Source organism: Nicotiana sylvestris, chromosome 3 (assembly GCF_000393655.2).
Source record: "Nicotiana sylvestris chromosome 3, ASM39365v2, whole genome shotgun sequence".
Classification (NCBI taxonomy): domain Eukaryota; kingdom Viridiplantae; phylum Streptophyta; class Magnoliopsida; order Solanales; family Solanaceae; genus Nicotiana; species Nicotiana sylvestris.
In genome coordinates, this window is record NC_091059.1 from 54,992,842 (window position 1) to 55,014,857 (window position 22,016).

A 22,016-nucleotide genomic window follows, 5' to 3' on the forward strand; every position below is an offset into this window, starting at 1 on the left:
CAGCACTTTCAAATTTACGATTTGACAGATTAATGTATTTTCTAGGTAGTGAGGTCACACATTATAGGTCAAGTATTGTGATCTCACAATGAAAGTATACCTTAGACATTCTTGAGAAGACATGAATGACAGGCTGTAGACTGGTTGGCACTCTTATGGATTCGAATTATAAACTTCTGCCATGATAGGGGAGCCAGCGATTCTGCATAAGCGGCTGGTTGGTAAGTTAAATTACCTCATAGTGACTAGACCTGATATGTCCTTTCTTGTGAATGATGTGAGCCAGTTTATGAATTCTCTCGGTGATAGTCATTGGGATGCAGTTGTCCGTATTCTTCAGTATATAAAATCAGCCTCGGGCAAAGGATTATTATTCGAGGATCGAGGGCATGAGCAGATCGTTGGATACTCTGATATTGATCACCTTCTGATACATTCTAAGTCCGGGTATTGCGTTTTAGTAGGAGGTAATTTGGTGTCTTGGAAAAGCAAGAAACATAATGTGGTTGCTTGGTCCAGTGCTGAAGCAGAATATTGAACAATGGCTATGGCAACATGTGAGCTAGTTTGGATCAAACAGTTGCTCAAGGAGTTGAAATTTGGTGAGATCAGCCAGATGGAACTTGTGTGTGGTATCATGTTGCCCTTCATATTGCATGAAATCGGGTGTTCCACGAGAGAACTAAACACATTGAGATTGACTGTCACTTCGTCAAAGAAAAGATACTCTTAGGAGATGTTGCTACACAGTTTGTGAAGTAGAATGATTAGCTTGCAGATATTTTCACCAAGTCTCTCACTGGTCCTCATATTAGTTACATATGTAATAAGCTCGGTACATATGATTTGTATGCACCAGCCTAAGGGGGAGTGTTAGATAATTATGTAAATATTCCTAGTCCCACACGGAATAGGAATAGAATATGTATTGTGATAGTTATAAATTGGGCTCATTGTATTATAGTTAAATCAATAATATTCTTTTCCCGTGCTAATTCTCACAGTATGCTCATAATAAAGCAGCACTCTAATTCAAAACCAGATCAACAGTTTAGCAATAGTAAAGCTAGAACATGAAGTTGAACAAAGCAACAAGATAATTACAAAAGAAGTTTCACTTAATGTAAGCCTTCATATAGAGCATTAAAGGGCTAAAAGTAGGTGCAAGAAGTTGCTTTTTAGTAAGACTGAACAAACTTCCTATTAATGGTCCAGCTTACTTTCACTCTATCAAACATTCAATAGTCAACATAGCCTAAACAAAAGTAATCTCAACTAAAGATCTTCTGTGGTTTCAAAAAGTGATGAAAGTCTTACCCCAATGCTTCGAATGGTCCATAAACTCACGGCCATCAGAAGCCCTACTCCACTTTTGTTGAATGCAAGAGACTCTTCAAATATGATGCCCATATATCCTAATCCAAACAACAACGCCATGGCAATATCCTGAAGCATAACAATTGATCAACCAAACGAAATTTTGGTAGGATAATTCATTAGTATGCCTTGAAATAAGATAATCAGGCTCCTGTTAAAACACCTGATTTGCAGCCACCCATGATTGATTTATTGCTACTGTACCAGTGACGGCCGCGACAAGAACTGCAAAGGCCTTCAATAAATCTGTCTTTGGCTGGTAAGTGGCTTCAAATTCTTGTGAGCTCGTTTCATCAACTGAACATAAAGGATCACATGTTCCCGATGAAGTTGTTAGTTCCTGAAGCAAACCTAACTCTTAGTAAAGTGAAAGGACAAGCCACTGCACTTTTCTTTAGTTGTCTTTTGTCTTCTTTTGCTATAATAATTAGAGATGGAACTACTATTCACACCACTAACTGATGGATAAATGCAAATATACTGTTAGAAGAACAAAGTACAGTTACAGGCCGTCCATCCATATTATGGAAGTGAACCTGAGACAACCTACTCTCACACGGAAGCTTAATGGCTATTAAAGTTCATGAAATGCATGAGGTCCTGTCCAAAAGTAGTTTACTGTTATTTTATATACATATATATATATATATATATATATAAAACCTAACAGCTTACTCACTCTTGAGGCCTCAACCTTAACTGCTGTTAAGTTCATCAAATGCATAAGGTCCTGAGACCTAAAGTTCTATTATGCTAGTAATACACTAATCCATTCTCTAAATTACAAGCAGTTGTGGAAACTATAATCAAGTTATTGACTAAGAAAGGAGAAATATATGATAAGGAACTAGGCTACATACTTAAAATTAGAAAAATACATAGCTCGATGAGATGAAGACTAACACACATATGACCAGGGTTGTAAAAAGCGAGCGCTTCCTCGCTTGAAGCGAGAAGCAACGCGAGGCGAGGTATATGGCGCTTCTGTTAGCTGAAGCGTAGCAGATTTACAAAAGCGCTCACTTCCCCTGAAAAAGCAAGAAGCGATGAAGCGATGCGAAGCGTAAGAAGCGAGCACTTCTCTTTATAAATGGACTTCCAACGTAATTAATTAAAAAAGCTGCCAACATATTTAATTAAAAAAGCTGTATTTAGAAAGAGGCGACATAGGGTTCAAGTTCTCTACACTTTTCAACTTCAAGATCATCAAGTTTGGTCTCAGGCATGTGATCCTCCTCCTCCTCTTCTTCTTCTTTTTCTTTTTCTTTCATTGTTTCAGTGTCCAAATAGCAGCGAAATGCTGGCGAATTTTATTTTTTCCCTTCAGTTCTTCTTTCTCATTCTTCTCCTCTTCTTCTTCATTTTTTTGCACTGTTTCAGTGATAAAAAGATTGAAATGCTGCCCATTTTTTCGTTTCAGTTATACTGCCCTTCTTCGTATACTATGCAATATTTATTTATTTTTATTTTTTTAAAATTCCACTTCACTTCAAAAAAGCGAGCGCTTCGCTTCTCGCTTTAAGCGAAAAGGGGCTTGTCGTTTTTCCTCGCTTCACGCTCTTCACAACACTGTGTTTGACATATCAATAATCAGATAAGAAAAGCAAAAAGGAGCTTGCATCATAATATTAACCCTTGTAAAATTCATCTGGTTCCAAAGAGACCATCAGAGTATTTCGAAGAATCTAGCCACTGTAAAACAACTGCTTCATTATGAACAACAATCCATCAGAAAATCAATTAAGCCTCAATCTCAATCTAGTTGGAATCAACTGCATGATTCATCTGGAATCATTTCCCCAATTCAACCCAACTTCATCACGATACTTGATAAGGATTCTCCAAAATATGAATCAACTATGTCTTGATCCTGAACTAGTTAAGACTAGGCTATATGAATCAACTACAATCATTCCTCTCCCGTCAATCCCATTTCATCCAATATAAAATAATGGATTCTCCAAGACTAGACATAATGGTTTCCCTACAACCAAAGGTTCTATATACAACTCGACTATGCCTTAATCTCAAACTAGATGGACGTTAATGAGTAAAATGAACCCTCTTTAACTATTTTGCTTTATTCAGTCCCATTTCATTCCAATACTAAGAGGGTGTTTGGATTGGCTTATAAAAAGTAGCTTTTGAGCTAAAAGTCAAAAGCCATAAGTTGGTAATACCCAACTTTTGGATTTTGGCTTATTTTTGTACTTTTTATGCCTAAAAGTAAGTGCTTTTAAGCACTTTTAATCATTGTCAAACACCACACAAACTAAAAAAGTGCTTAAAAGCCAATAAGCACTTAAAATAAGCCAATCCAAACACCCTCTAAATAATGGGTTCTCCAAAACTGGAGGTTCTCTATATGAATCAATTACATGTCATTCCCAAACTAGTCGGGATTGACTATACGAATCCTTCATAAACATCTTGTAATATACATATTCAGCTCCATTTCATTCCAATACTAAATAATGGATTCTCTAAAACTAGAGGTGTTTTATATGAATCAACTTAGCCTTGATTATACACTAGTTGTAGTCAGATATATGAATTTTCTATAACCGTTCTACTTTATTCAATCTCATTTCATTCCAATACTAAATAATGGGTTAACAAGAGATTTTCTGCACGAACCACCTATGCCTCTATCCACACTGTTTAGGGTCGACCACATGAATTCTCTGTGAATCATTCTGCTCTATTCAACTCCATTTCATTCCAATTCTAAGTAATGGGTGCCTTAAAAATTAAATTTTCTCTACATGCATTAATCCTTTATAACCATTCTGCTCTATTCAACCCCATTTCATTCCAACACTAGATATGGTCCTTAAGCATCATTATCCATAAACATAAAGGAAATTAAGAAATTTAATCCAACGAATTCCTCAGTATACAAAATACTGAACTGATAAAATTAGAAGGCGAACTAAACCTCAAGCTGCCGCTCCGAATTTTCTCTGGCTTTGTCTTCGGCTTTGGCGAGGACGCAATAGCGGTATCTGGGTCCATCACTGAATCTTGAAAAGCTAGTCTGAGGCAAAAGGGATGGAGCAGGAGAGGTTCTAATTGGGGGGTTCTTGAAATGAGTGTGAGAAGGGAAAATACAGTGGCTTTTGATTGGGAGAAACGTAGACATTAGCGGATGCCGGAGAGAAGTGGAGGATCCGATAATCAGACAATGTAATCTCGACAACTGCAATCTGCATGTATATAATTATCCTTAAATATATTCCCTTTTTTTTCAGTATATCTATATCCTTTAACAAATATTAAAATTACATTAGGGAATTCAATTATTAATGAAAACTAGAAAATATCTATAATATACTTGAATCTTATGGTCATAAATATGTCAAGTTGGTTATTGGAGTTAATGAGTTTATTAATTATAGGAAGAATCATTTTGTTTAAAAATAGACCAAAAGGAAAGTAAGACACATTAATTGAATTGGAAGGAGTATTATATTTATGGAAATTTTACATGATATAGCTAAATAATGCACCCTAATTATTATAAACCAAAATACTTTAAAAATATTATTATTCATAGCCACTTTTTATATTTTATAGCAATGTACAAATATATATAACTGATCCCTTAACTTTTCCCTCAACCCCTCTCTCTATTCTTCTCAACTCTCACCCTTTTCCCCTCTCTCTTCGCCATCGACAAGTGGATTCCTCCATCTCTATTAAATACAAGCAAGAATGAACCTATATGAGTTTGTGATCTTCGAGATCTCAAACCCTTTGGTTTAGATTTACAAGAGAAATGCACTGAATATTTTGTATAACATCTACAATAGAAAATTTGCAGAAGAACCAGTTCGATACTGAGAGAACCGAACCGATCCAGCTGTGGGTTTTGGAGGGTTTAGGTCAAAGTTTGAAGCCGATTCAATAAAGGTGTAATCATGAGTGATGCGTACTCCCTTCTCTCATTTTCGCTGTCACCGACGGCGAAAATAATGGAGGAGAAAGATTTGAGGCATCACCATATCTGGATCTAACTGCGATGCCAAAATCCATGGCTTCTTCTCCTTCTTTGTATCTTACATCTGAATGTATTCGCCTGACCGGATTTTGGTAAATACAATGTGATAGTGTATTCTCAGAATTGGCGGATTTTTGTTCATCTCAATTTTTGGTTTTGATACAATATATACATTATTTTGCTTGGCCGGAAGACGCCATCTCCGACGAACTTTCTTCTCTTCTTTCCTATTGAGTCACATACAATGATATAAATACTTTGTGTTCTGTACAGGTACACTCAAATTTGAGTGTATTATGTAATTTTCAATGCAATACAGTTTATTATTTCTTTTTTTTTTGTATTTTCGGCTGTATTTATGTATTTCAAAGGTTATTTTTCATGGCAAATTCTTGTACTTTTGAATGTTTGTTGTTTAAATATAACCGAATTAAATACAGTGTAAAAACAACTATGAATAAATACAGTGAATTCAATACAGTCGAATATCACTGGTTTTGTTAGTTTGTTGTTGTTTATAGTCGACGTGAACACAATGAAATTGAATACAATGTTAAATAAAAAATGAATATAGTCTAATTGAATACAGTCTATACAAACGAATTGAATAGAGCGGTATACACCCTATTTTTTGATTTTTTATTTTTGAATACAACTTATTTCAATACAATGAAATTGAATACATTGTAAAATATATAAGAACGAATACATCCGAATTGAATATGGTGTCTATAACCGAACTGAATATAGCGACATACATCCCATGACAAGCAATTAGTATGTACGGTGTAATTAGCTAAATTATAGCTACGCTTAGTGTAGCATATAAATTTTATTAAAATTAAATTCATAAAATAATTTTGGACTATATTTTAAATTCAATATATATTAATTTAAATTTATTGGACTAATATAATTGGATTAATCCAATATGTATGGATTTAATAAATAAGTGTGACTCTATTGGGCTAGCCCGTTTGATTGGGGCTACAAGTGATGAGCTCACCTCATTAAGCCCAAAATGTCATCTTCTTAGAGGCCTAGTTTGGTACCACGTATCAAATGACGTGGCCCACCAAGTCAAAAAAAGAGTCAATAAAGTATGTCGTGTGTCAAAAATGACAAGGCATGCCAAGTGAAATCAAGGCCAATGAAAGTGCGCCAAGCATACAAGTGACATGTTCTGGCCAATCAAATGCGACCTTGTCGCTCTTCAATCTAATTGGCCGAAAAAAATTTGTTCTTATCATAACTCTTCTCTTCCATAACTATAAATAGGGGTCTTCATAACTTAGAAAAGATACCAGAAATCATAACAAGAACCAAGAGAGAGCTCATAGATGAAACGCCGCAAATTTCTCTACAAGCTTCAAGCTTCAAGCAATCAAGTTCAAGTCCAAAAAATCAAGTTCTAACTCAAGAACGAAGAACAAATCAAGTTTCAAGGAGTACGAGTTCAAATCAAAGTTTGTGCTAGTTGAATTCAAGATCATCGTTCGTAAAAACATGCATAAATTCACGATCAAGCTCAAATGCTTTTGAATTTAAACTAGAAAAGAAGAGCCAGAGGAATTATAGATATTGTAATACTCATATTGTTCGAAATCAAATACTACAATTATTGCAATATTTTTCGGTCTTGATTTTATTTTTTCGACCAAATTTTATTGTCTACAAATTTTGGCGCGCCCAGTGGAACAATCTCTACCTCTCACTCAACTTTTTAATCACCAAAGTTCAAGAACATTGAAATGGCTTCATAGAAAATTAACTCCAGATCAACATCCGCTAAGGTTGCTAATTCCAAGTTCTATGCTAATGTGAAATGCATACTCGATGTTACCTTAGGAAGCTTGGGGCCAGTTATAAGAAGCAAAGCAAACTCCTTAAGATAATAAAAACTCCAAGTGTCGTCCGCATCAATTCCTATTTTCGTATCTTCATCTTCAAAAAGATTAAAATCCTCTACAAGCATGATGCAAAAAGGGAATGACATCGCCAAAAGGATTGAAAAGGTTTTTTCCCAACTTAGTTTATCTAAGTCCAAAAAACCTTTCGTTCAAGTCGATGATGATGACTTGAGCGTTGGATCTACTTTAGTCTCCATTAATCCAACCTCTAAGATCTATCCTGATGATGATCTATATCATTCTTCATCCTATACGGCGATCGTGCAAGCAATGGTAATTGAAGCTTTTACCATAGAAGAACAACTTAAAAATTTGACGAAAGTAGTTAAAAGCTTGTCAAAGCGTGTGCAAGATCAAGATGCTAAACTTTCCAAGTTAACAAATAAATTATATTTCATAGTAGAAGGAGAATACACACAAATACCTTTAAATCTTCAAAGATCATAAGAGAAAGGAGACTCATCCGAAAAGCAAGCAACGACAACCAAGGAGATCCAAGTCTCCATTGAAGGTATGATTCCCATTGAGAAATTAAAGGACTTCATCATGGAGGCTATCAAAGATAAGCTTGAGTCATCCAAATTATCTCTCAAATATGCAAATTCGTATACGCAAAGAATTGATAACTTGAAGATGCATGTTGGTTATCAACCTCCTAAGTTGCAACAATTCGACGGCAAGGGAAATCCGAAATAACATGTAACACACTTTGTTGAAACATTCAACAATGCTGGAATGTATAGCGATTATCTTGTCAAACAGTTTGTTCGATCTCTCAAAGGTAATACATTCGATGGGTACATAGATCTCGAATCTGGTTCCATCGATAGTTGTGAGCAGTTGGAGCAAGAGTTTCTCAATAGTTTTTGTAGCACAAGACATATTGTAAGCATGATCGAACTTACAAATGCTCATCAATGAAAGAATGAGCTAGCTATTGACTTCATCAACCATTGGAGGAGCTTAAGCCTCAACTATAAATATCACCTTAGTGAAACTTCTAGCATCGAAATATCCATTCAAGGGAGCATTTGGCTCTTAGCTATAACTTACAAGGCATAACTATTATACCCCATATTTTCGTACATAAAAGTATGTCGTAAGTCAATTGATGCAAGCTCGGAAATGAGAACCTCTTTGAAAGTACATAAAGTAAGTTAATAATATTACCGTGGAGGTTACAAATATTTAAGATCATGAATAACAAGTACCAAGATGGTTGGAAGGCTTATAAGCTAAACGAATTGAAGAAAATAAGTTTCCTCGAAAGTCGAGAAGTTGGGAATGCTATAACCCGTATTTTGGAATGAGACTAGGGTGCTTAACATGATAAAGAGGTTATGTTATGAGTTTTTTCAGCCGTATGATAGTGATGTGTTATGTTTGAAGTCAAGTGAATTGTGGAACAAAAGTTAGGCAAAGGTCATCACAAGTTGCACTCATAATATGCTGAAATTTAGGTCAAATATAGCTGAGTTTTTCTCTAAATATACTTACAATTACGGGATGTTATACCTACCAAATTAAATATCTACGAGTCTAGTTTTCAACGTGTTAAATCGTTTGTCAATACGATATTGGAGTAGAGAGATATTTGTGTTTTTGCAAGACCGCACAGACATGTATGTGACAAGTAAATATGTCACCTACTTGTTTAAATGAAGGGAAAATAAATCACAAAAAAGGGGCGGCCATGGGGACTTTTAAGGGTTGAATTAAACCATTTCTTTCACTCATATTTCAGAACAAGAACTTCATATTGAAATCCTACAACTCCTTCCCCAAAAATCCCACACAAACCCTAGGTGATTTCGGGTGATACGACGCGATCCTAGTGCCGAACAACCCGGACAACTTGCTAGTTTCCCTTTCTCGTTCTTATAGCTGCATTGGGGGACTGGTTTTGGATGTAGAGTGACTAGGTTCCGTGTATTCTAATCAGTACAAGGTATGTTTATGCTTCTCTTCTCTTATCCAAACATCTACGAGTTGTAGCTCGATCATAACGACTAGAACTTGCGAGTTTCGAAAGAGTAGTATATTTTTTGTGATTGTGTCACTATTTGCTGGTTGTGAACTTATTTTTAAGTTTATTTCATGGCTGGTTTATATGAGAAGAGGCTTAATTGTGTACTGTTGGTTGTGTTTCTCGATTTGAAAGAAAAAGACAAGACAGAAACGTATTTTAGTAATCTGAAAAATAAGTTTTGAGTTGCTGAACTTTTGGGGTTGTTATGAGGTCATTTAAAAGTTGTATTATGGCTATAAATTAGTAGGTATAATTGATTATTGATAAATTCTGGGGTTTAGAACAATAGTTATTTCGTCACAAACCGAGTTTGCTGCTTGTCGGGATTGTTAAACTGTTTTGAAAGGTTTATTATGAGTATTGTTGATGTTGTTGTGACTTGTGGGAAGTCATATAAACAGGGGAGGTGTTGTCCAATTTATTGTAGAATAAAGTATATCGTTCAAAAGCAATAAGTTATGGCATTCACATTGTGATGATAATATTGTTCATTGCTTGTAGACAAAGGAGCTATAGGCTAAGCTAGCTTAAGGATTGGACCGGATATCTTATGAGGTAATTAAGGTCTTATTTTCTTTTATTTGGCATGATTTCGTAAGTTATGTTGCCCGTATAAGGAATTCAAGGGGGCAAGTCTTTGTAAATGTATTATTCCGACGATTAAGATCCGTTCACGAGTATAGTCATACAAATGTTGAATGGATTGTGTTGGTCCCAGTTTCATGTATCCTTAAGGAGTAAATAGAGCCTTCTGAAGGGTCCTTGTATTTTATATGTAACAAGACGTCTAGATGTTAATGAAACATTACATACGAATAGTTTGGCGAATCAGAAACAATATAGTATCCGTATAATGAGGGATAGTTATATACGAATAATTCAACAAGGTAGCATAATATATAGTTTGTAGAAAGATAAGAATTATTTGACCTAAAAAATTGCATGACTTCCGATACTTACACGTTTGTGTTCACAAAATTGATAGAAACCTATGAAGGTAGTTACAATGCTCTCAAGTTAAGTAAGGTTCATCATATATGAGGGTGATGTTAAGTGACGATATATGTTACTTAAGGAGTCGTAAACTAGAGAATAAGATAAGCTTAACAATAAGAATATAAGTTGATAGAGCATAAATACCGCAACTCTTGTTATGTGTTGATGAATTTTATAACGAGTAGCCTCACAAGCTATGAATATTACATAGCTATAAGTAGAAAGAATCATAATCCCCAACAATGATTCGTGATGTGAAATAAGGATACAAGTGCGATTTCAAAATAGTTACAACGTTCTTTATGATAAATAATATAGAATACGAAGGATGACGTAGAAAGTGGCTAAGGAATAAGGATTGGTTATTGTAACGAGTTACTCGCGAACTTGTATGTTTATGAATACGAGTTTATCTATTGATGATTGAATGATGTCTGCATGAGTGATATGAAATGAATGTGTATAAGACATGATCCTTGCGGACGGTATATGAACACGTAGGTGTACAGTGAAGCCCTATGGACGGTATATGAATGCATATGTGTATAATAAAGGTTGGTTATGGACGGTCTCAGTTGCACGCATAACAAGACCTCAGTATTATGAGCCGTATGAACGGTCTACTATGTTACGCGTACGAGCCAAAGGTTATTCATGTTGATGGGTGAGCCTTATGGATGGTCTCTTATGAAACGGGTAAGTGCCACTTTTATGTTTCAAGGTATCCCTACAGATGTTTGATCTATTTGATGTAAGTATTCAGATATAAGGTATGATGGCTAGAAGAATGTTATAGATGAAGTTCCATAACATGATGGTTTCCAGTACAGATAGCATATGGGAATAAGTTTAGGTATATCATTACATGAATTAGATGTATATATGAGATTAGATATTCTCGGCCAATGGAGACTTTCCTTTTTCAGTCTACATCCTTTGTAAGGTAAGTTGGATAATTCAATACTTAGATATGTTATGAGTAAGAATAAGGTAAGTATGATTTTCGAATATCATTGACCCGCCAGATTCCTTTAAATATATCATACATATATGTCCATTCAGTTCTAAGTAAGTTATTTATATGTTATCTGCCTTACATAATACACATCTTTGTATGAATGCACTATAGTCGGGGCACTGCATTCATGCCTGCAGGTTCAGGTATCCAGTTTGGTAGGCTCTTGTCATAGACAAAGTTAATATCCAACTGAGGATGGCAAAGCTCCATTTCATCCGAAGTACAACTGAGTCTATAGGTTATCAGACTGTCCTATGTAAATATATACTTATGGGTAGGTCAGTGTCCTGTCCTAACCATATTTTGATGTCAGATACTCTTAAAGGATTTGTAGACATAGGTTCAGTATGTACAGCACATCAGAGTCCTTGACGGCCCGTGTGCATTCATGTTTTGAGTGATGGCTCGTTGATACATCATTTTCCTTCATACAGTTACACAATACAAGTTGTGGCTATGTTTGCCCGTTATAGTTATAGAAAGAATGTGTTCAACCAAGTCAGCCTATGTATGTTCTTGTTTTTGTTAAACGATGATGAGTTACAGAGTGGTTCACTCGGGCCAGTACGACACTAGGTGCCAGCCATGACTTCCCAGGTTGGGGCATGACAAAGTGGTATCAGAGCAGTCGTGTCCTAGGGAGTCTATAAAGTCGTGTCTATTAGAGTTTCACTTATGGGTGTATTGCGCGCCACACTTATAAATGAGAGGCTACAGGGAATTTAGGAAATGTTACCCTTTTTTCATTTCTAGGTCGTCTCATAGAGCTGAGTCATAAGAAGTCAGTATGAAGCTCCTAATGGATTGTGTATGTACCAGAGGTGGAAATATTATTGTAGAGCTTCAAGGTATGGATATAAATTCCACTTATGTGGAAGGAAGGTTATGAAAGCGATAAAAGATACAATGCGAGATTTAAAGATAAGTCAGTAAAGGTAAAAAGAGTACGAGAAACTCAAGTACGGAAGGTTAAGGATAGTCCAGATTTCAAATATAGGGCTAGAAGCACCATGATTCAATATCTAGAACTGATAGTGGTGTCGTCAGTAGCATATCTTCCAGCATATGGGTTCCAGGTATCGGAAGGTCTAGTTATGAGAGTAAAGAAGAGTTAGAGACAACATGATGTCTTACTTAATGTTCTAGAAAAACATAAGGAAATCTATGGTGATAACAAGTTAAAGGATGGGTGCAAGTAGCATAAATAGATATGTGCAGGTCGCAAGCTAAAGTATGGTAGAGAGACAAGGTTCGTAGATAGATAGGACTAAGGATAAGAAAAGGTGAGTGAGAAGGTGACAAAAATAGGTAAGGCCTCGGGATTAAGCCCATAAAAATGAGAGAGCTGATGGTTTTCATAAGTTATAGAAAGCTTAGTATATCTTGAATGAACTCGGAGGAGTTTAAGACTAGAAGCATTTAGAAGAGATAGAATATTGCCCTGGTAGCAGAATAGGAGTGTGAGTGTGATAAATTATGAGAGGATGATGTTTAGGAATATAGCTTTCGATTAGAGTAATGATTCAATGAGAAGGGATTTTATGAATTACACGGGATTAGAATATCTCTCATAAGATAAATCACGTTAAGATGTTATGAAATACAATTATTAAAGTATAGTATCATCCCTAAGGTGGATCAAGCAAATAACTTCAGATGTTAGCCGACGAGACGTGAGCCCTAGTGAAAATGTATTATGTAAGAAGTTTCAAGTTATCACTAGTGGATTATAGTCAATATTAAGGTGAATCAACAATAGATGGATAAAAGTTACAAAGTATGAGATGAGATTAAGCCGTCATTCTTAAGATGAACAGTAATAAAAAAGCATTAAAGGACTTAGATTTATACATATAAGATTGGCAACGAGAGCGTAACCTAGAGTTGCTTAGCAAACATCGGTAATAATAAACTGAAGTAAGTGTTATGGTATGGTATGGCCTACTGATCACGCCCAACAGTGCCTCATAAAATGGACTCAGCGGTCGCTGCAAATATATAATCCCGTTCAATCCGAAGTCGAATCCCACAGGGAACTAACATATTTACTACAACTTTTACCACTGCTAATGATAAGCTTAAACAATTTTCGGATGCATGATTTTGATAGATAATGAGTAGAACTTAGTTAACTAAGGAAAAATAGCAATAAAACTAGCAATTATCTAAAATAGAGTTGAATTCAATGGTAAAATGGTCTAGCATTATTGATTTCCTCAATTGTCGGATTAATTTCGAACATGTTAGCTATAATCTCGCTGTAACACTCTATAAGAAATATGAGTTCTGGGTTACCGCAATTATCTCTCGATCAATTACGATAATTTACTAGAAGCATTCTCTCGAACTACTTTAGTCAACAATTTATGCAACTCAGAATGCTTCCACCAAAGCTTTGTTATCTCTAACCCTACTTTTAAATTCAAGCAATTAATCTCTTAACTTACCCGAAAGTGGTGTTATTCACCAACAATCTAATCAAGTGCTCTTTCTCAAGCAACATAAGATAACTAGACACAATTAATCAAGGGCCCTTTAAATTAATCACAAGACAACACGTAGTTGAACAATCATAGAGTAAAAACGGCTCAATTATATCAAAACGTAGTCAAGACTTTATCCAACAATTGGTTCCATCAACCCTAGATGACGGGTTTAGCTACTCATACTAAGAGATATAAATTCACTAAATAAAGCCATAATTATCAATAGAATTAAAACGAAGAAGAATAAACCTAAGGAAAATTCTCTGTCTTTATTCCATGTTCTTGCCTTCAAAATCTCTCTAAAAATAGTTCCTCCTCTCTCTTGGACGAATTAGGCTTCATATAGGTTTAGGTTAGCCACCCTAGATACATAATTGACCCTGGATTTGGCTCCCATCTACCCGTCTGCGGATTGGACTGCGGATGGACCGTGGATTTGACAATTGTTTTGTCCGCGGCCGCGGATTTGACCGCGGACCTTACCGCGGAGCTGGTCCTTGCTCTTCTTTCTCCTTTTAGACGTGCCATCCTCCAATTGGCCTTCCATGCTCCATATTGACTCCAAAACACTCTTTAGCTTCCTCCTAGCTTGGAGTGGCTCCTGCAAAACGTAAAACTCTTAATTAGAGCATTTTGTTATCTTTTATATTCAAACATTGATAAAGTGCGGCCAAATTTGAGTGTAAATAGTATCTAAATTGCATAATTATCGTCTACAATCAACACCCCACACTTAAACCAATGCTTGTCCTTAAGCAATCAAACCACACTCTACAGAGGTCTAACTTCCCCGAGCGACTGCTCTAACTCGTCACTGTAAGCACGTGATTTTTGACCCTCCCCGGGAATTTTTACGTCCTTAAGCTTAAATATCTAATTTAGGACTAGTATAGCCATTTTAACTATTTTTACTTTATTTCGTTGCAAAAGAAATTTCAAAAAATATATATATAAATTTTAGTTTATGTATCTCTCATAAACTTGAAAAATACAAAAAAAATTGTACTTTATTTTTGTACTTTATAATTTCGAAAATTACAAAAAAAATATATAATTAAGGTTTTGTAGTCATTTTAATTTGGAAAAAAATACAAAAAATATTACCTCATATTTTATCTTAATATTTAGAAACGAAAATTACAAAAATAGTTTTATTAATATTTTGTAGCTATTTTAAATCCTTAAAAAATATTTAAAAAGATATAGTTTTGTTAAATACTAGTCTTATTTTTGGTAGTTATTTTGCTTACATAGGACTAGTTAAGCAACGTGTTCCTATTTCTCGGGTCCTGGCAAAAGAATAATATTCGGGTTTAAACTACCGGGTTTTAGGCCTAATTTTCGGACCTAGCCCATAATAAACCGTGTCCAGGACACGTGGGAAACCCCACCACGCGTGGGGGACATATGCCTCGAACCCCACCACGCGTGGGGCTCATTTTTATGGGCATTGAAACACGGACGAGGAGGGATTTTGAGGATTTTTAAAAAAAAAAAAAAAAAAAAAAGAAAACAACGTACTGTTTATCTTCTTCTTCTTAAGAAGAAGAAGCAGAAGAAAACGGGGAGGAGAAAAACGAAAAAAAAAAACGAAACCTAGAGAGAACGAACCAACGAAAAACCCCACGTCCAACCACCCCCGTCACCATCCCCAGCTCCCTCTCCGCCACCTGACCAGCTCCCCCATCGGCTCCCTCATCCCCTCCGATAACCCCCCCCCCCACACGTACCAGCTCCGTCGAGCTGCTGCTCGCTGCATCGCCATCCCCACGAACCAACGAAAAACCCCACGTCCAACCACCCCCGTCGTCGCTGCCCCCAGCTTCACTCCTTCTCCACCATAACCAACACCCAAACACCATTACCTCGTCCCCAGCTGCTCGTCGAAACTGCGTCGGCATCCTCACCTTCCCGTCGACCACTGCCCATCGAACTCCACAACTAACCAGAAAAAACCCTACCCATCAACCACTGTAACCAGCCCCCCCACTCCCTCACGTCGTCATTGGCACCAACCACCCGTAGCAGCGTCGACCACTCTCCGAACAACCATCCCTCCTCCTCCTAGTTTCATCGTAGACCCCATTGCTACGTTGGTCGAGCGGCAGCCATTGTCTTTGTTGTTCGTTTTCAGCATGTCCGTCAAACAACAGCCCACGATCACCTACTGCCCAGCATCGTCCAAAACCACTGGCGTACACCACCAAACAGGTCCGTCAGTAAGGTCGAGTTGAAGTCGAGTTCCAGTCCAAAGTCCAAAAGTTGAGTCGAGGTCCGGTTCGTCGAGTGTGCTCCGGGGTTTTCGTTGTCGTTCCGCGTCCAGTGAGGTCTGGTTTGAATTCCGTCGGGGTCGTGTTTGTCGTCCTGAGTTTGTCGAGGTTCAAAGGTTAGTAAACTTCAAGCATTAGATAAGGAAATGTTACGTTGAATGTTCGAATATGCAATATACAAATTGATGTGATAATGTTCTGCTTATGTTTTCACCATATGCGTTTTGTTCATTTTTGGTGTTACGTATTTTTGTTTATTTGATATCATTTAATTAAGTAGGGTTAGTTGTTCCATGACACAGTGTAACGTTAATTTGTTCGTCTTTTCTCTTGCTTAGTTCATTCGGACAAAACTAGCATTACTTGTTGTTATTACTTCCAAAACACTCATCTTGCTAGATTCCTTTTATTAAAATTGTAACGAGTTATGAGATTTTAGTTGTAAAGAAGCTGTAAGGTTTAGTATGGTTAAAAGCGTAAAAATGGCATCCCTTTAAAAATATAAAAAAAATAAATAAATAAAAAAATAAAAAAAATAAATAAATAATAATAATAAAAAATAAAATGAGACGAGCCTCGCCAAATAAAAGGGACAAATTGCGGGGCCCTCACAAAGTATATGTATTAAATACTTAGATTCCGGGATGGGTCGTTTAGCAAATTTCACGGCCCTACCCCAAAATAATAATGCGCTAGTTGTTTTAGGCGCGCCTTTAATAATGTTATCTCCCTAAGCTCGGGTGCACATTTATGTGACCCAAATCCAAATCTCAACGGAGTCGAAATATGTCTCTAGTCACGGGCGCACTGATTGTGGCGTGGCCCGAGATGCATTTCCATGACGTTGCAAATTCTTTAAAAAATAAGAATGAGATGAGCCTCGCCGAATAAAAATACAAATTGCGGGGCCCTCAGTAAATACTTGTTTAAAATTACTTAGAATTCAGGAGGGTCGTTTAGCGAATTTCGCGGCCTCCGCAAAAATAATAACGCGATAGTCTCTTTAGGCGCGTGTTTAATAATTCACTTTCTTAAGCTCGGGTGCGCATTTCATGCGACCCAAATCCAAATCCTAAAACATCAAATAAAATATGTTTCGGATTGTGGGTGCATTTCATGTGACACAGTCCAAAGATATATTTTAAGCGATGTTCACATTCTTATAAAACAATAATAATAAAGCGGTTAAAAGATAAATTTGCACATAAGTTCATATTGTATTAAAAATCAGATAAATAAGCCAAATATAACAGTTGAGCGACCGTGCTAGAACCACGGAACTCGGGAATGCCTAACACCTTCTCCCGGGTTAACAGAATTCCTTATCTAGATTTCTGGTACGCAGACTGTAATATAGAGTCATTCTTTCCTCGATTCGGGATTAAAATTGGTGACTTGGGACACCCTAAATCTCCCAAGTGGCGACTCTGAAATAAATAAATAAATCCCGTTTCGATTGTCCTTTAATTGGAAAAAACTCCCCCTGCGCCCCCCCGGGCGCGGAAAAAGGAGGTGTGACAGCTCTGGCGACTCCTGCTGGGGACTTTACACCCAGAACCACTGGTTCAGGGTTAAGAATTCGAGCTTAGAATAATTGTTATTATTTGGCTTTATTTATTATCTGATTATTACATGTTTTGAGCCTAATGTGCTAAATGCTGCTTTTACCGCTTTGATATTATTTGAACTGTATATAAACTGTGCCGAAACCTTTCTCTTCTTACCTCCGGGGATGTGCTTACTGGTTGAGACTCCCTATTCTGTTAGTGTCATACCCTAAATAAACGAGGCTCGGAAAGTTTCTAAGCCGGCTGGCCTTTTGGTTCCCGGAAAGGAGCTCCTTCCTCAGCTCGAGTTGTCCGCTCGGGTACACTGTCTAGAACACCGACCCAGGTTTTTGAACCTAGTATAACAAAGCCACATGCCGGATCCCTAGTAGGAACGTTTATTTGCATCATGTGCATTTGACTTAGGGGACTCAACATAGGGGTTGGGTCCGTCTAGGACAAGCAACCTGAAAATAATAGACAATCTTTCGGCATCCTATGTGCTACATGTTGTATTTAGTCAAGGGCGTATGGGTCATTTGGTCATTTCCAGCATGATGTTATTTTAATCAAAGCATGGGGAACATTTGTGGAATCCAAGAAGCCTTGGAATTCCCTATGTCCCCCACGCTTGCTTTTTGGGAAAGCACATGGGGAACATTTGTGGAATCCAAGAAGTCTTGGAATTCCCATATGTCCCCCACGCTTCATATGTTGGGAAAAGCGCATGGGGAGCATTTGCGGAATCCAAGAAGTCTTGGAAATCATTATGTCTCCCATGCCACATTTTTGAAAGAAATAACAAATATAAAAAAATAAAATTACAAATAAATAAAAGCATTGGAAAATTCAAAAAGATTTTGTATGTTGTCATCATTTTCCACATATAAGAAAATCTTGAAAAAAGGAGAAAATAACAGCATAGAAGTCCGAGTAGAGTCGAAACTCTGCCGAAATTTTAAAAATGAAAAATGTTTTGTTAGTTTGTTATATTAAAAGCAAAAGAAAAAAAAAATAAAAAAAAAAATCATCATCATTGTTCCTTCTGTTTGTTTTAAAAAAATATTAAAGAAAATAGTTTGTTTTGCCATTAAATGAAAATGAAAATGAGTCTGTTTTTTTTTTTTTTAAAAAAAATGTTTTATTTTGTTTTACTTTGTTTGTCTATGAAAATGCCAGAAATAAAAATAAAAAGAGTTTTTATTTGTTCCAAAAATAAGTATATATATAATCTAAAAAAAAAAAAAAAAAAAATTCAAAAGAAAGTTCAAAATTCAAAAAAAAGATAAAATAGATAAATAAAAATCCGAAAATATTTTGATTCTTCTTTAGAAAATTCAGAAAAAAAAAACATTTTAGAAGCCTTTCTTTTATTAAAGGTAAAATTCCAAAAAAATATTTTCTTCTTCTTCTTTAGAATAAAAAAAAAAAAAAGCAAATGAAATTCAAAAATATATTTTAGAACTGTTTATTTTAAAAAGAAAATCAATCAAAAAAAAAATGCTTCCTTTCTTCTTTTAATGTAGTTCATTGGACCGAACTACGCGGGTTTGATTCTCACCGGATGTGAGATACGTAGGCAACCCTCATCGGGTCCAACCCCACCTTCTCAAAAAAGAAGGAATGTTTTATGTTTTTCGTTAATTCGTTTGTTTGTTATAAATGAAAATAATAGAATAATAGTCTATTTGATTGTTGTGAAAATAATAATAAAAAAAAATATAGAAAATGGAAAAGGGTCCTCTCAAAAATATTTTGATTGCCCGAACTACGCGGGTTTGATTCTCACCGGATGTGAGATACGTAGGCAACCCTCATCGGGTCCAACCCCCATTTTGCAAAAAATGTCCTAAATAAATCGGGTGATGTCCAACCCCACCTTTTTCTAAAATAACAAATAATAAAAACATGTCAAAATTTTAATTTTGTCATAAGTAAGTCGGGTGGTGCTGTTTTGTCAAAAATAGCCGAATGTTCCCGAAAGGGACGCCGGAAGGCTGACTTTGCATAAAACGACCACTTTTGGGTCATGTTTAAGATTTGGTCCGGTTGACCCACACAGCCTTCAAAATCTTCGTCCCCGAGGCGCTGAAGGGCCGTGTTTACAACGCCAAGTCTTTTATTAATTTGAAAAGAAAAAAAATCAAAGAGTCAGCGGTCAGGGGAATGCCGTCTTTTGTCATAATAAGCCGAGCCAGCTTCGGCCGCGTTTTAAACCGTTCTTGTCGAGATAGCCTTAGAGTATCTTTCAGTTGTCGAAAGGTTATTTTCGTAAAAGAATGGACAAATTTGTAAAGTGTCATAAAATAATCCTCCCCGGCCTCAAAATTTATATGAAATTTGGAAGGGGCCACATTTGCAAAAAATAACCGTCTGGTTGCATTAGCAAATGGAAGAAGGAAGTTGGCCATTTTTTTTTTGAAGTTTGTAAAACTTTTGATTAAAATAGGCGGGTTGTTTGATTTTCAAGTTTGTAGGTCATCTTTAAACCTTTGAAACCCAGTTTGTTTTAATATGAAAGTGAAAAGAAAAAATGTTCATTATTGTTTATTTTATTGGCCCGAACTACGCAAGGTCTGATTCATGCGGGGTCATGATACGTAGGCAATCTCCATAAGATTCGACCACAATGAAAAAAAAAGAATGGAAAAAAGGAATGAAAAAGAAAAAGCGAGAAAAAAGGAAAAACAAAGGTAATAAATAAATAAATAAATATATATATATATATTGATAATAATAAGGACCGGCTGAGTCCATTCTAACATATTTTGGTTTTGAATTGTGAAGAAAGTTGAGGTGGTTGGTTTGTGCCTCAAAGAAAATGACAACTAACGTCGAAGCTGTTACAAGTGCTCCAGAGACTCAAAGTGGGAAGGTTCCTCGTCATGAGTCACAATTTGTGACACAACAAGAGCAGTACCACTCTCCTGAGTACCACTCGTACTCGTTTGATCTTGCTGCAAAAACTGAGAAGCCTGCCCGAAAGATGGTACAGGAAGAAATGACCCGAAGAGTGAAAAGCTTAGAACAATGGTTGGAAAACATGCAAGGGTTGGCAGGCCAAAAGAGTGTTGCCTTCAAAGATCTATGTATGTTCCCCGATGTCCACTTGCCGCCTGGTTTCAAGACTCCAAAATTTGAAAAGTACGATGGACATGGAGATCCCATAGCCCACCTGAAAAGGTATTGCAATCAACTGAGAGGGGCAGGAAGAAATGAAAAATTATTGATGGCTTATTTTGTGGAAAGCCTTACGGGAGTAGCCTCCGAATGGTTTATGGATCAAGACACGTCTCGCTGGTATGTCTGGGATGACATGGCACAGGCCTTTGTCAGACAGTTCCAATACAACATCGACATTCCCCCAGACCGCATGTCCCTTTCAAACCTGCAGAAGAAACCAAGTGAAAGTTTCAGGGAATATGCCATAAAATGGAGAGAGCAAGCAGCTCGAGTTAAGCCACCCATGGATGACTACGAGCTAATTACTGTCTTCCTTCAAGCGCAAGAGCCAGATTACTTTCAAAACATGGTGTCCGCAGTTGGCAAAACCTTCTCGGAAGCAATCAAGATTGGAGAAATGGTAGAGAATGGTCTTGAGACAGGCAAAATTATAAGTCAAGCTGTTCTTAAGGCCGCAACTCAGGCTGTCCGGGTTGAGTCAGATAATCTTAGCGGCACAAATGAGGAGATTGAAGAAATCATGATGACATCAGGGCCTAGAAGAGGTCCCAGGAGTACATCTCGAAGGTATGAGCAGCCTCCTCAGATTTTCTATGGCTCCCCTGAGCAGTATTATCCACCTCAGGACGCTCAATACTCTGTCGCTCCACCTCAATATGTTGTCCAGCCACCAAAGCACCCCAGGAGGCGAGCACGAGCATCACAAAATCTCCAGAAGTCTCCACAAAATTTTCGGGTGCCCTATAACCCACAGCCAAGCCAGTGGTATAAAGGTGAACAAAGGCTGAAAGATAATTTTACACCAATAGGAGAGTCCTATGAAAGCTTATTTGAGAAATTAAAGAATCATGACATGATTGCACCTATTCCTCCAAATCGTGTGGACCCACGTGCAAGAAGCTTTGACCCTTCTAAAAGGTGTGAATACCATTCCAATGTCCAGGGGCACAATGTTGAAAGCTGTCGGGATTTGAAAAGAGAAATAGAAAGAATGATCCAAGAAGGGCGGATTGTGATTAATAACAGTGACATGGAGCACTCGAACCTCCTCGAGAAATTGCCTGCGGAGGTTGATGAGGTTGAAGCTGGTAATATTGATGCAAGGCTCAGTGGCTAAAAGGCCAATTTTGATAAAGTGGGAGGACGTTTTATTCCTTGGTCAGCAAGAGAGAAGCTTGTGGTGGCTTATTTTGTTGTCAT

General features: G+C 36.8%; 1 protein-coding gene across 3 annotated transcripts in view; it reads right to left on the reverse strand.

Moving 5' to 3' along the window:
* The window catches only part of LOC104218353 (sodium/proton antiporter 1), a 34,851-nt gene extending 30,263 nt beyond the window's left edge, over positions 1-4,588 (reverse strand). Inside the window, exons 1-3 of one of the 3 annotated variants that reach the window (XM_070170772.1) lie at positions 4,316-4,588; positions 1,541-1,717; positions 1,318-1,446 (exon numbers count right to left, since the gene is read on the reverse strand). In XM_070170772.1, the coding sequence (XP_070026873.1) occupies positions 1,318-1,446; positions 1,541-1,717; positions 4,316-4,519 (510 nt within the window). In that variant the 5' untranslated portion in view covers positions 4,520-4,588. Of the gene's footprint in view, positions 1-1,317; positions 1,447-1,540; positions 1,718-4,289 lie in introns of all 3 variants that reach the window. The other 2 variants (XM_070170774.1, XM_070170773.1) reach the window with 2 other exon arrangements.
* Between the last annotated feature and the right edge of the window lie 17,428 nt (positions 4,589-22,016).